At 36.6% G+C, this 15376-nt stretch overlaps 1 protein-coding gene across 1 annotated transcript in view; it reads left to right on the top strand.

Annotated features, from left to right (window-relative positions):
* Positions 1-15376, top strand: part of DNAH12 (dynein axonemal heavy chain 12) — a 241211-nt gene that overhangs the window by 136131 nt on the left and 89704 nt on the right. The window contains exons 44-47 of the mRNA XM_064594709.1: positions 607-785; positions 1836-2028; positions 8178-8339; positions 12236-12430. Of these exons, the coding sequence (XP_064450779.1) occupies positions 607-785; positions 1836-2028; positions 8178-8339; positions 12236-12430 (729 nt within the window). The remainder of the gene's footprint in view (positions 1-606; positions 786-1835; positions 2029-8177; positions 8340-12235; positions 12431-15376) is intronic.

Raw genomic sequence — 15376 nt, forward strand, 5'->3', positions numbered from 1 at the left:
AGATTTGTCTTCAGAGGAATTATGTAGGTAACGGAGAAGTTATTTAAAGAATAAAACCTTGGGGCGCCTGGGTGGCTCAGTTAGTTGAGCAACCCTCTCTTGATTTTGGCTCAGATCATGATCTCTGGCCATGAGATCGAGCCCTATGTCGCGCTCCATGCTCAGTACAGAGTTTGCTAGTCTCTCTCCCTCTGCCCCCCAACGCTGGTTGCCCTTGCCCTTGCTCTCTCTCTCTCTCTCAAATAAATAAATAAAATCTTTAAAAAAAGAGAATAAAACCTTATATGATAGGGATTAAATGGTATAATGAATGAAAAGTGCTTAACATGGTGACCATCCCTTAGTAGTTACTCACTCAGAATGACTTTTCCAGGCTCTGGGGGGAAAAATTCATATGACAGAAAAATTTCTGTTCTTTTTATTTTTGGAGGATATAATATAATTTCAGGTATTAATTTTACAAGCATATTATTTACTATCTTAATGTTTAAAAGAATTAGTTGATAATCATCCCATAACATGGACAAAACAAAATTTTATATAACATTTTCTTAAATTTATTTTATAAACTGTAAATTTTGTAACTTGTTGATTTCCATTCTATAGATAACTGAAGAGAACTTGAGAAATCTCATGTTTGGCGATTATATGAATCCCGACCTTGAAGGAGATGACAGAGTTTATGTTGAAATTCCAAATATTCATCATTTTAGTGACATTGTGGACCAATGCTTAGATGAGTATAATCAAACTCACAAAACAAGAATGAATCTTGTCATTTTTAGGTACCTACATTTGGTATTGATGGTGGAAATTGTTATTTGTAAAATTTTTCTGTGAAATATTTAAAATGTGGCAAAAGGTATAAAGAAAAATATGGTGAATAACCCTATACTGATCATCCAGCTTAAGATATAAAATATTAGCAATTTATTTGAAGTCCCTTGTGTAGCCAACCCTCTCTGACTGCATCCCCATCATACCCTTGGGAGTAAAAAGAAACTCATGTGCTTCTTTGGACTTTACTACACATGTGCATTCCAAAACATATATGCGCAGTCTTACTTTGCATGTATTCTTCAAGTTTATTCCCTATTGTTTGTGAGAGTCACAAAAAATGAGTTTTTGCTACTAACACAATGTAGTCATTTTTCTGAGACAGACTTTTAGGTGACTTCTAGTTTTTGCGGTTATAAAAAAAAGTTTGACTATTCATGTCTCTCTGGGTACACATGTTAGAATTTCTCTAGGCTATATTCCTAAAAGTGGAATTATTGTGTCATGGTAGGTAAGCATCTTCAACTTCACTAAGTTTGGCTGAAGTGTCTTCAGAAATGATTATTTAAGAGCTCCCGTTGTCCCTCCCCCTTGTCAACACTTAGGATTGCCAGGCTTGGTAAGTTTTGCCAGTCTGAAGGAGAGTAGAAATGTGGCTCCAATTTTAACTTCCCTAATTACTAGTGAGGCTTGGCGTCTTCACTGAATTTAATTTTGTAGAGAACTGATTTTCTGTTTCTCACATAGAAATCCTAGTATTAAGATTGAAGAAATGTTTTTAATAAAAGCAGGAATATGCTTCAGTATAAGTAGTTAAAATTTCATTTCTATAATTTGTATATTACATTTCCTGAATTTGTACTTTAGTTTTTCTTTGCATCAAGTGATCCAGTTGTAATTTCTTTTGAAAAACCACACTTTTTGATGATTACATCTTTAAAATTGGGATAACATATGGGATAGCAAAGTCCATCCTTCCAAGAATATAAAATAATAGTTACATGTAAATACATGTTTACATTCATATTTTCAAGTATAATAATATTGATATTTCGTAGGTATGTTTTGGAACATCTATCACGTATATGTCGAATTCTAAAGCAGTCTGGTGGAAATGCTTTGCTTGTTGGACTTGGAGGCAGTGGTCGTCAATCTTTAACTCGTCTGGCTACATCCATGGCAAAAATGCAGATTTTCCAACCAGAAATTTCTAAAAGCTACGGTATGAATGAGTGGAGAGAGGATCTGAAGGTAAAGTTAGGAAGAAACCTAATGTCTAAAATAATATCGGTGCTGTGAAGAGAGGGTCAACCTGTACAGCTGTGTGCTGAATGCATTGGTGAGGATGACAGTGTTATCCACAGAGCAGTTACTGTGCTTGCTGAGCGTGAAGTGCTTCACATACACCATCTCATTCTGTAGATACAAGTCAGTGCAACAGGGATGGTTGTCTCTGTTTTACTGATGAGGAAACTGAAGTCAAGGGAAGGTATGCACAGCAGAGCAGGATGTATAACATGTCTTATCCACTGCTGCTGCTGATTCTTTCAGTTCAGAGAGGTCTTATTTCAGACAAATGTATGTTTCCCAGCAAACTGTTTTGTATGAGCCTTGGCAATGATGATGTTGTTTATGTTGTCCGATCTTAATAGCTTCCTGGGAGCCATGTTGCTCTCCCAGTAACCAATAAAATACTGGAGTGCATGCCTGGGGCTTTGTCCTCACATGACTAGGGTTCTGCAGGACCCAGAAGGGAGATAATCCAAAATGAAAAATAGAGAGATATTGCTGGATTTTTTCACTTGTACTCACCTTACATAGTAGGTTTCTATATCCTAAAAGTTAGCATGGAGAAAGGTCTGCCTGCAGGTGGAAATGGTAGAATCCAAGCTGATACCAAAGAGGTTTACATAGACATAGAAGGAAAAATTACAGTTTCTTTTTCTGCTCTCACTTTAGAGGAATTTTTTTGATACATTTACTACCACTAGATTTAGAAAGCAGCCTTCTTTAGTAGAAAGAACATGGACTTTAAAGCTAGGCAAACTCAGTTTTAATTCCTATTTTCTATGATTCGGTAGTTACCTTGGGCATGTTACTAAATTTTTCTGTACTTCAGTTTCTTCATTTGTTTTTAATCTTTAAAAAAAAGAATTTATTCTAAGTTATACAGTTTGTTGGCATACAATTGTTAATAGTATTCTCTTATAATTCTTTTTAATTTTTGTGGCATGGGTTGTAATATCCCCTCTTTCATTTCTAAATTTAGTTATTGAATTTTTTCTCTTTTTTCTTAACCTAGCTAAGGTTTTGTCAATTTTGTTGATTTATTTTTTTAAAGATTTTATTTATTTATTTGACAGAGAGAGCTACAGCAAGAGAGGGAACACAAGCAGGGGGAACGGGAGAGGGAGAAGCAGGCTTCCTGCCGAGCAGGGAGCCCAATGTGGGGCTTGATCCCAGGACCCTGTGACCATGACCTGAGCCGAAGGCAGATGCTTAATGACTGAGCCACCCAGGCACCCCAATTTTCTTGATTAAGAAAAAAAAAAACCAACTCTAAGTTCCACTGATTCTTTTCTATTGATTTTTTATTCTCTATTTTGTTTACCTCTTCCCTAATCTTTATTATTTCCTTCCTCCTGCTCGCTTTGAGTTTACATTTGTTCATTTTTTGAAGTTCCACGAGGTATAAAGTTAGGTTCTTCATTTGAGATCTTTCTTCTTTTTTTTAATGTGTTTACAGCTATAAACTTCCCTCTTAGCACTGCTTTTGCTGCATTTTTTAAAAGATTTTTTAAAATTTTTATTTATTTGAGAGAGAGAGAGAACGAGCAGGGGGAGTGGCAGGCAGAGGGAGAGGGAGAAGCAGGCTCCCCGTTGAGCAGGGAGCTTGACGTGGGACTGGATCCCAGGACACTGGGATCATGACCTGAGCCAAAGGCAGATACTTAACCTCCTGAGCCACCCAGGTGCCCCCTTTTGCTGCATTTTATAAGTTTTGATATGTTGAGTCTTCATTTTCCTTTGTTTCAAGAAATTTTCTCATTTCCCTCTGATTTCTTCTTTGATCTATTGTTTAAGGGTGTGTTGTTTAATTGCTGTGAATTTGTAGAGTTTCCAATTTTCCTTCTGCTGTTGATTTATAGTTTCATTCCATTGTGATTAGAAAAGATGCTTGATTTGACATCAATCTTCTTAAATTTATTAAGACTTGTTTTGTGGCCTAATATGTGATCTGCCCTGGAGAATGTCCTGTGTGCACTAGAGAAGAATGTGTATTCTGCTGTTGTTGGATGGAGTGTTCTCTATATGTCTGTGAGGTCCAACAGGCTGTAGTTTTCAAATACTCTATTTCCTTATTGATCTTTTGTCTGCTTGTTCTGTACCTTATTGAAAGTAGAGTATTGAAGGTCTCCTACTATTGTGTTGCTATTTCTTCCTTCAATTCTATAAATGTTTGCTTCATATATTTAGGAACTCAGCTCTTTGGTGCATAAATATTTATAATTGTTACATCTTCCTGACGAATCAATCCTTTTACCATCATATAATGTTTCTTGTCACTTATGACAGTTTTTTACTGACGATTTTGTCTGATATTAGTATAGTCACCCTGCTCTCCTTCGGTTGCCATTTGCATGGAACATCTTTTCCGTCCTTTCTCTTTCAGCCCTTGTGTCCTTGGGTCTAAAGTGAGTCTCTTCTAAGCTGCACACCGTTGGATCCTGTTTTTTAAATCCATTCAGCCAAACTATGTATTTTGACTGGAGAGTTTAATCCATTTGCATTGAAAGTCATTGCTGATAGGGAAGAATTTACTATTGGCATTTTGTTTCTGTTTGCTGTATGTTTGTAGTTTTTTTATCCCTCATTTCCTCTTACTGCCTGCCTTTGTGTTTTGTTGAGTGTTTGTAGTGACATGCTTTGATTCCCTTCTCATTTCCTTTTGTGTATACTCTACAGATTTTGGGGGGGGGGGAAGGGAGTTACTCTTGTGATTACATAAGACATCTTAAAGTAATAACAACCTATTTTAAACTGATAACAACTGCAATCACATACAAAAACTACTCCTTTACATCTGCCCCTCCTTTATGTTATTGATGTCACAAATTATGTCTTTATAGATTGTGTACCCATTAACATAAGGGTTTATAAAGGTTTTTATGCTTTTAGATTCTAGACTCTATGTAAGAATTAAAAGTGAATTTGTACACTAAAATCACAATAGTATAGAATTCTATATTTGTCCATATATTTACTGGAGAACTTTACACTTTCATATGGCTTTGTGTTGCTGTCTAGCACCCTTTCATTTCAACTTGGAGGACTCCCATTAGCATTTCTTGAGGGGCACGTCTAGTGGTAATGAATTCCCTCAGCTTCTATCTGAGAAGTTCTTAATTTCTTTATTTTTGAAGGACAGTTTTTCCAGATACAGTATTCCTGATGGACAGATTTTTTTTTTCTTTTGGTAGTTTGAATATATTATCCCACTCCCTTCTTGCTTATAGGATTTCTGCTCAGAAATATGCTGATAATCTTGTGAAAGCTCCCTTGTATGTGACGTGTTGTTTTTCTATTGCTGCTTTCAAAGTTCTCTCTTTATCTTTGACTTTGAACAGTTTGATTATAATGTGTCTTGTTGTGTGAGTCTATTTGAGTTTATTCTAGTGGGAGTTTGTTGAGCTTCTTGAATTTCTATTTCTATCCTCATTTGTTCATTTCTATCCTCAGATTTAAGAAATTTTGGGACATTATTTCTTTAAATAAGTTCTCTGCCTCTTCCCTCCCTTTTCTCCTTTTGATACTCCCATAATGTGTATATTAGTCCACTTAATGATATCCCATAAGTCTCTTAAGTTATTTTTTGAGAGTTATATTTCTCTTGATATTCCCATTTTGTCCATGCATTATTTTCCTGATTTCCTTTAGTTGTCTATCTGTATTCTGTTTTAGCTTATTGAGCATCTTTAAAAGTTATTTTGAATTTCTTGTTATGCAGTTCTTAGATCTGTTTTGTTGTTGTTTTGTTTTGTTTTTTTTAGGGTTCATTTTGGTTTTTTGATAGGGCCATGTTTCCCTGTTTCCTTGTATGTCTTGTGATCTTTTGAGTTTTGAGGACTTGATAAACCACCACCTCTCCCAGTCTTTATGGGCTGGCTTCATACAGGGAGGAATCTTCATCAATCACCATGCTAGAATTTCTGAGACTTCTCAGAACTTTTTTTTGGGGGGGGGGGTTGCATCTTCTTTTGGGTTGTGCATGAGCTTTTACATATTCTAATATATACAGGTGGCTACCTTAATTTCCTGTTTCTTCTCATGATCTGTTGGTTTTGGCCTTTGTTGTATTCCTCTGCCCCTAACCTCTTGCTCCCCCTGATACTTTTCTGTGGAACTTCAGTCTCTGATGCCCCATTGAGTCAGGGCACTTGCCTCTGTTTTCAGTGGCCTCCAACCTCATATCAGAACTAAGCCCTGTTCCCATCAGTACCCTGAGTCAGGTGAGACAGAAATCAGTCCCCCAGGCAGCCCCTAGACAAGCCAGAATGCTGAAAGCAGTTTCACTCTATTCTTTCTGTGTGAGGAAAAAGCCAGAATTGATGGTATTCTCCTGATTGTGTTGCTCTATGCTAGGAGAGAAGGGGCTAGGGTAAGAAAAATGCAGTGAATTTTCTTACCCTCTTTGCATTGTTCCTTCTCTTTTTTTTATGCATTTATGGGGGTGCTGTACATAATAACTGGTTTCTAGAGTTCTACAAAGGCATTTTGGTCTGTACATTGCTAGTTTGGTGTCTTCATGGGACAATGAGGACCTGGAGCTTCCCAGTCTGTCATCTGCCTGATGGTCACTCCCTAGTTTCTTTATTTGTAAAATTTGGATAATATCACCTATTTCATAGGTTGTTATGATTACATTATACAAATGTAGGATTCTTGGCATATAACTAGTATTTTGGAAAAGTTTCCTCTTTTCCTATTTGGAAATAGTTTCACACATCGTATGTTTGAATATGACTTTTAAGTATAACAATGCTTATACCAGTAAGTTAAATCTGTTTTTATTGTATCTTTCTACTTATTTATATATAATAATTTTAAAAAGATGCTATAAAAATAAAGCTGACATGATTAGATGTAATACTTCTTTGAAAACTATTTTTAGTGATAGAAAAGTATTTCTAGGAACACAACAACCTGCATTTTGGAGGATGGCTTTAATGGGAAAAAATAGTTTTGTATAATATTAAAATTCAGCCTTTATTTAAATGATATGATTTATTTTAAAGATATAATTTAGAAATAGAGACAGTTTATTTTAAAAATCATTTGCAGAGCAGTAATGTGTTTTCACTTGAAATATATCCAGTGGAATACTGGCAAATGTTTAACAACCAACTCTCCAGGGGGTTCGGGAGAACCTCTGATGAATAGCATTTGCCAATTTTTGCGGTGTAAAAACTCCCACCATGGATTATGCAAACTCCTGCCATGGATGATGTCACTGAAAACAGAGTTGGGAAGACTTACGTGTTTGAGCACTATTACATGGTATTTTACTGTATACAATAGATTTAAATAATTTCCATAAGATAGATAATAGTAAGTATAATAGGAAGTGATGAGATTTGTTACCCTTGTTGTTAATATAACTTATTTAGTTATAAGTTCATATAATTTGATTTTTAATGCTGTTTAAAAATCTGCTTACAAGTTCTGAAATTTTAACAATTAATTCTAACATCCTAACAAGTCTGCTCCACCATGCTTCTGAGTCCATATCTTTATATTAATTGGGAATCTTTGGTTGCAATTGACAGCACAACACAAAACAAAATACAGCTCAAACTAACCTAAGCAAAATATGAAGTTATTGGCTTACATGACAGAAGTGTCCAGAGGTAGATAGGGCTTTGACATGGTTGAATTTAGGAGCTCAAATTAAGCCCTCAGTAATTACTCTTTCTGTCTCCTGGCTCTGTGCCTTTCCATTTGGTTCCTTCTCCAGCAAATTCCTTCCATGAGGCAACATAGTTGGCCTTTATAGATTCTAGATTACTAGCTGTCTTATTTACTGTCTCAGAGTGACTGAGATTCTTTCTGTTTTCAAGTCCATCTCAGTCCTTAAAGGAAGACTGTGATTACGCCCTCCTAAAATCATGCCCTCCTCTGAATCAATGACTGTGTATAAGAGCTTGGGAGACTCTGGTCAGTTAGGGTCTCCCACTCAGGGGATGGGAAAAATAGAGGCCCTGAATGATACCACCCCCAGAAGTCGAGGGAGGTACCACTCTAAAATTGAGGTGTCATTACCAAAAGAAGGGAAAAGAAAGGGAAAGCAAAAACAGCACATGTTCACAATATTCTGCTTACCAATGCATTTTTATTTTAAGGTTCTATTAAGGAATGTGGGCATGAGGGGCCAGAAGACAGTCTTTCTAATCACAGACACTCAGATTAAAGAGGAAGCCTTTCTAGAAGATATTGACAGTGTGCTCAATACTGGAGAAGTACCTAACATTTTTGCTGCTGATGAAAAACAGGAAGTGATGGAGGTAAATGCTTTTTAGGGAGTGCTGTTCCCAGCACAGATATGTTCTTATCTTGCAACTTTTTCTCGCTCTTCAGGACAATTATAGCTTGTGTACAGGGTATTGGTAATTAAAAACTTAAAAGTATATTATTTTAATACATCGGGGTTTTTTGGGTAAACTTCAAATCACTTCTACCATACTTATGAGACAGAATTTTTATAATTCCTTTTTTTATAATGATGGCAGTTTCATCTGTTTGATCTTATGTAGCATGTTTTATGAGTGATTAGACATTTTAAATCACATCTTAGGGTCACAGTGATATGAAAAAACATAGCTTTGAAACATTGCTTGATTAGTTGTTATGGTTTACCAATGACTAGCAAATTTTTAAAAAGCCTTAGTAAAACTACTTGTCTTAACAATTCTGATATATCTGAGAATCATGCTTTGTGACTTACTTGACAAAAAATTACAATTGTGAAGTGCCAGCTATTTCAGATGTCTTGTCCTTCTATCCCCATTTCTAATATCTCCCTATGCAAGATCTCTGCTAGTACTTGCTTCTTTCTTGTTGCCATAACTACTGTTAACTACAAAATATATCACTCATAGCTGGATGCTTCCTTCCAATTTCCAGTGATAGCATCTGTAGTAAAATAGATTTGCCCTAGTAGTTCAAGTGTCTGCTTTTCTCTTGCGTGGAATGGAACTAATATATATAGACATCATAGTTCCTCCTACATAGGGTTATTGTGAGGTCTAAAGATCAAATGAAATGAGGCACTTATAAAGTGTCCTGTACTTAGAACACCCTCAGTAAATGGTACATTACCAGTTTGTGGCCTGGGTGGGGAAAGAGAAAAGGAATAAAGAAAATATCCCAAGTTCTCTCTTTTATCTGGGTGATGTCAAGGATGTGGCCAAGGCTGCCAAAAAATGGTGAGTCTCCTAATTCATAGGATAAATTAATCCCCTATACTCCCATCCAAGAAATAGTCACCCTTGGAGAGTGGGCTTTTCTCAGCTCTGCCAAGCTTCCCTGCTCACATTAGCTATTTATCTTTTCATCTTGTCACTTTGCTACAAAACTTTTCCATTGCTTCAGTATTTTTTTTATGGTATGACCCAACCGTGACCATAAGAACTTCTTTCCTTCACATTCCACCCAAGTCTAGGAACACCAGATTAATTTATCCTCAAGGAAATAGCCATAGTTAGAACGCAGTACTGAAATGCATACCTGTTTCTCTTTGCTTTATGCTGATATTTTTAAAATAGAAAAGGTAATATGAAAGAAGTTCTATTATTTTCTTTCCATACTCCGCATTATCCTTGACATCTCACTTTGGAGATCATGTCCTGGGCTTTGTTTATTTCATCCCTCTGACAAAGATTTGAGACTCAGCACGTCTCTGACTTCAGCAATAGAGTTCAAGTCTCAGACCTCCGTTTCCAGACTACTTTTCCACTGTTCTTTTTTTTTTTTAAGATTTTATTTATTTATTTATTTGAGAGAGAGAGAAGGAGAGACAGTGAGAGAGTATAAGCAGGGAGGAGAGGGAGAAGCAGGCTTCCCTCAGAGCAAGGACCCCGACACGGGGCTCAATCCCAGGACCCTGGGATCATGACCTGAGCAGAAGGCAGACACTTAACTGACTGAGCCACCCAGGCACCCCTACTTTTCCACTGTTCTATTTGCCTTCCTTGAAGCCCAGGGTCTTTCTCAGTAAAACAGTGACTTCTTACTCACCACTTTTAGTGATATTTTTCTCAGTTCCTTTTAAAAATACTCATTCATGTTTGACATAATTCATTATTCTTCAGCTTACATTAGGGCTCTCTCTTTGTGTTGTACATTTTATGGGTTTTGGATAAATGAGTACTGATTGTATTCAACAGTAAGTATCATACAGAATGGTTTCCCTAACATAAAAATGCCACAAATTCCATCTATTTATGCCTTTCTTCCTCCCCTGAACTCCTAGCAATCTCTGCTGTTTTTACTGTCTCCATCATATTAGCTTTTCCAGAATCTTACATAGTTGAAATCATACAGTATGTAGCTTTTTTGGATTGGCTTCTTTCAGTTAACAATATACTTTAAGGTTCTTCCATATCTTTTTATGGCTTGATAGCTCATTTATTTTTATCACTGAATGATATTCCATGGAATGAAAGTATCACAGTTTATCTGTTCACCTATTGGAGGACGTCTTGGTTGCTTCCAAGTTTGAGCAATTATGAATAAAACTGCCATAAACCTTTTTTGTGCAGGTTTTTGTGTGTTTCCAACTCCACTTTCCCTTGACTGCTGTGAAATTTCACTCAGTTTGTCTAATTATTTTTTCAGTAACAACTCATTTTCTTACTCCCCCGAATCAGTCCTGCTCCCAAGGTATATGTGTGTGCATGTGGATATTACTCTCCCACAGACAGCTTATCTACCTAGAAGCATTAACCATTATTTCCATGTAAATAACCCCCATACTTATATTGCCATCCTGAATCTTTCTTGAACTTTGTTCTACAGTTACAACCATATATTACCTTTCTCTGTTTGCATGTCCCAGGGTTAACTCAGACTTAATGCAGGTAGACCACCTGAAATAACTTCATAGACTGACACTGATCATAATAACCAGAATTTGGGAATTACTATCAGAATGCTTATACAGAATCCATTTATAATTTTCCACGGATATAACTAGCACATAAGGCAGAACATATCTATAATAGAGAATTCTTTTAGAAATCAATTCATTGTAGTAGCAATAGCATTGTGTGTATATATATGTCTATATATATGTGCTATCAGAAAACTTTCTTAAATCTATAAGATAATTTATTGACTATGAAATCTTTTGTGCTCTGAACAAGAAGGGTAGCATATAAAAACTAATAGTTACTTACCTATGCGACAAGAACTATTCCAAGTGTTCACACGTATTAACTCATTCAATGCTTCAATAACCCTCTGATGTAGGTACTCTTTCCCCCATTTTACAGATGAGGAAATTAAGTTACAGAGAGGTTAAATAACTTGCCCCAAGGTCACATAGCTAATAAGCTGCAAGCTGGGATTTGAATTCAAGAAGTTTCTTTCCAGAGCCATGATGCCCAACCTTGAGTAAGATGTCTCTCTCATATAGAGATAAACAATGGAAGTTAAAAGTGCTCCTATAATCTCATCACCAGACAACTGTATTAGCATTTTTAAAATATATGAATGTTATAAGAATAAAGTGAGAGAATTCAAACAGCATAAAAATGTCCAAAATGAAAAAAAGAATGATATAAACCAAGAAAAATGTCCAGAATAAAAAGTGACAGCCTCCCTCCCACACTCTCCCTTAAGTCCATCTCACCATAAGTAACCATTATGAATAGTTTGTGATTGCTTCCATAAAAAGGTGTGTATGTACTTACACATGTGCCTAGGTATTTTTTAAGTTAACAAAGAGGATCATATTATACACACTGTTGTAGTTTGTTCTCATTTTTATGCTGCTGATCTTGTCCTAGCACATACATTGACGTGCCTTCTTTAACGGTTATATAAAATCACAACATTTGGATATTTTATAACGTTTTTTTAACTGGATGCTTTGGTTGTTTGTTTTTCCTCTTATAAGCAATGTTGAATTATAGTCCTATACATATATCATGGTGAACTTTTTGTGAGTATCTTTATAAGTTAAATTCTTAGCAGATATTTGCTTTCAAATTATAGAATTATGGAGTTGGAAGAAGTCTTCTAAGTACAAACTGTATCAAAGAAATTCTACTGATATAAAAAAATTTAAGGGTATTTACAAGGTGAAGAGTAAAAATTCTTAATATTCCAGTATCTACTAATCCCATTATCAGCTTGTCCATTTTTGTTTATAAGGTTTTTATTTTCTGTTATTCCCTAGGGTGTTCGTCCTTTAGCTCAGGCTGGCAATAAACACAGTGAACTCAGTCCCTTGGCCTTGTTTGCTTTCTTTGTGAATCGCTGCAAAGATAATCTTCATGTTGTAGTGGCCTTTAGCCCCATTGGAGATGCCTTTAGAAATCGCTTGAGACAGTTCCCATCCCTCATCAATTGCTGTACCATTGACTGGTTCCAGGTTTGTAATTTTGGGGCAGCGGTGGTGGGGGGATGGGAACTAAATCTTTTAGAATTTTCTGAAATCTTACTCCACTCTGTTAATATCCATTCAGCACATGTTTCTTGATCACAGGCATAGTGCTTGGCGCCAGGGACTGGTAAGCCTACAGGATCCCCAGAAGGATCTCACTCTAGACTGGAAGATAGAAAAGGCAGTTGGCAAATGAGCAGCCACAATTATATAAAAGAGCTATAATCTTGGTGTGCAAAAGTGAATCTCTGAAGTATGAAAATAAATTAGTTACATAGAGGAGGAATGTATTAAGAGCCAAGAGAATGTGTTATGTATATATGTATATATAAACCTACATGTATATATGTGTAAAAATACATATATGTAGATCTATATCTGTCCATATCAATAGCTATATCTATGCATATATTTATTATAAGTAATTGGCTCACATGATTATGGAGGCTAACATGTTTGAAGATCTGTAGCCAGCAAGCTGGAGACGCAAGAAAACTAATGGTATAAGTTCCAGTCTGAAGGCCATCAGGCTTGAGAACCAGGAAGAGCTAATGTTTCCATCTGAGTCCAAAGGCAGGAAGAAACCAATGTCCCAGCCTGAAAGCAGTCAGGCAGAAGGAGTTCCCCTTTATCTGCGGGTGTAGGAGTGTTCAGCGTTTTTGTTCTATTCAGGGCTTCAACTGACTGGATGAGACCCATTCACACTAGGGAGGGCAGCCTGCTTTACTTAGTCTATTGATTTAAATATTAAACACATCCAAAAGCACACCTCATAGAAACATCGAGCATAATGTTTATCCAAATATATGGGCACCCTGTGGCCCATAGTAAAATTGACACATAAAATTAACCATCACAAGGGCATAGTATGTGCAAAGGTAGAACAGTGGAGAGGCAATGGCTCGTTGGTGTAACTGCAGATAGTTTGGTATAGCTGACTGGCAATGAGGATAGCAGGAGTTAAGCCTGAGTTTTGGGTGGGTGCCAAGTTGTAAGGGGATTTGTAAATGTGCCTATGAATTTGGTTTTATACCAAAGACACTGTGGGGGCATTAACATATATTTAGCTAACATACTTCAAAGGAAAAAATCCAAACACTTGGAGGCTATATGGTGGATGATTTGGAATAGGGCAAAACAAGAGACAGGAAGACCAGCTGGGTGATCATTTCAGTCATGCTAGCAGCAAATGATGAAGGCTGCCACTTCACTTAACCTTAAGGCAAATTGTCACTGCCTGTGTAAGACTATGAAATAGTAGTAGTTATGCTCTTGAGAATAGTAGTTCATGGTACCTTCTATTTAATTGTTTTATGTTCAATACAATGTGGACTGTAGATTATAGACTAATTTCTTTTATACCTCTTTTTAAAAAATATTTTATTAATTTATTTTAGAGAGGGTGAGAGAGTGTGCAAGCAGGGTTGAAGAGGTGGGAAAAGGGGTAGGGAGAGAGAGATAGAATCTGAAACAGATTCCACCCTTAGCACAGAGCCTGATGTGGGGCTCAATTTCATGACATCAAGATCATGACCTGAGCCCAAACCAAGAGTTGGATGCTTAACCGACTGAGCCACCCAGGTGCCCCTAATTTCTTTGTTTTTGTTTTTGTTTTTTAAGATTTTATTTATTTGAGAGAGAGAGAGCATGAGCAGGGGGGAAGAGCAGAGGGAGAGGGGGAAGCAGACTCCCTGCTGAGCAGGGAGCCCAACTCAGGGCTCAATCCCATGGGAATCATGACCTGAGCCGAAGGCAGATGCTTAACCAACTGAGCCACCTAGGTGCCACCCAGGTGCCCCTAATTTCTTTGAAAAATAAATTTCTGGCACTAATTTGTTTTATTCTTTTTTACCTATTTATCAATTTTATGTTTGAAAAACTAGTTTTCTTCCTTTGGAGGACTGTATATATGTTTCAGTGAGTAGATGTTTTAGTGTTTACACAAGAGTAAAAGCTGTGTGGAAACAATTTTGATTTATTTAAACCATATCTTAATATTATATCCATTAAGTGGCCAGAAACCAAAACCAAATAAAATCTGTCCAACCATAAATTTTTCTTTTGTGAAATATTATAAATAGAGTTTACTATTTCTGGATATCTTTGTCATAACCATGAGACTTTCTATTCTATTCTAAGTGATTCATAGTTGTTGAGAAAATTTTTTAAAAGAAGAAACAGGGAGTTGCAAATAAATAAGGGAGTTTAAGTGGGTAACAGAGAGGAATAAAAGTTTTACACTGAAGCAATGGGGATGTAGGGTCTGTGTCAGAATGATGCTCATGGCATTGTCTGGGGCCTGAGTGTGCGAAACTCAGGAAGTGATTGTAAACCACTGTGTGTCACATAGGTCAGGACAGCATTGACTTTTTGGCTAGATCTTAGTCTCAAAGTAGGGTGTGTACTTACCAGGGGTACCAAAGCAATTCAGATGATAAGGGAAGGAATTACTGGAATATTCTTTTTTTTTTTTTTAATAGGCTCCATGCCCAGCGTAGAGCCCAACACGGGACTTTAATTCACAACCCTGAGATCAAGAGTTGGATGCTTAACAGACTGAGCCACCCAAGTGCCCCTGGAATATTCATTTTTTGTATGAAATATTTTATATGGATTAACATTGACACCCTTACTCAGTTTATATGTCAGATGGCCATGGGTCATAGACAGGACATAAGGTAACCTGAGGGATCCCTGTGATAAATTGAACATTGAAGATACAATGCAATTATGAGTGGATGTAAGAGAATGGCATAAACCAGCATAAGCTAGCTTGAGCTCTGTGTCAGCCATGTCATGAGGCAAAAGCTGTTGGTTTCCTGTCAACAGCCCTTCTCTACCCACTTCATCCTTGCCTACAGAATTCTGATTTTGTCTGGGAAATTGCCCTCCATGTAGCCATGTGTCAGAGGGGTTGATTCCTGGTTGGTCTAA

The sequence above is a fragment of the Mirounga angustirostris genome, unplaced genomic scaffold (genome assembly GCF_029215605.1).
Source record: "Mirounga angustirostris isolate CCGP_5_RB_7025 unplaced genomic scaffold, mMirAng1.0.hap1 SCAF_1, whole genome shotgun sequence".
In the NCBI taxonomy this organism is placed as follows: Eukaryota; Metazoa; Chordata; class Mammalia; order Carnivora; family Phocidae; genus Mirounga; species Mirounga angustirostris.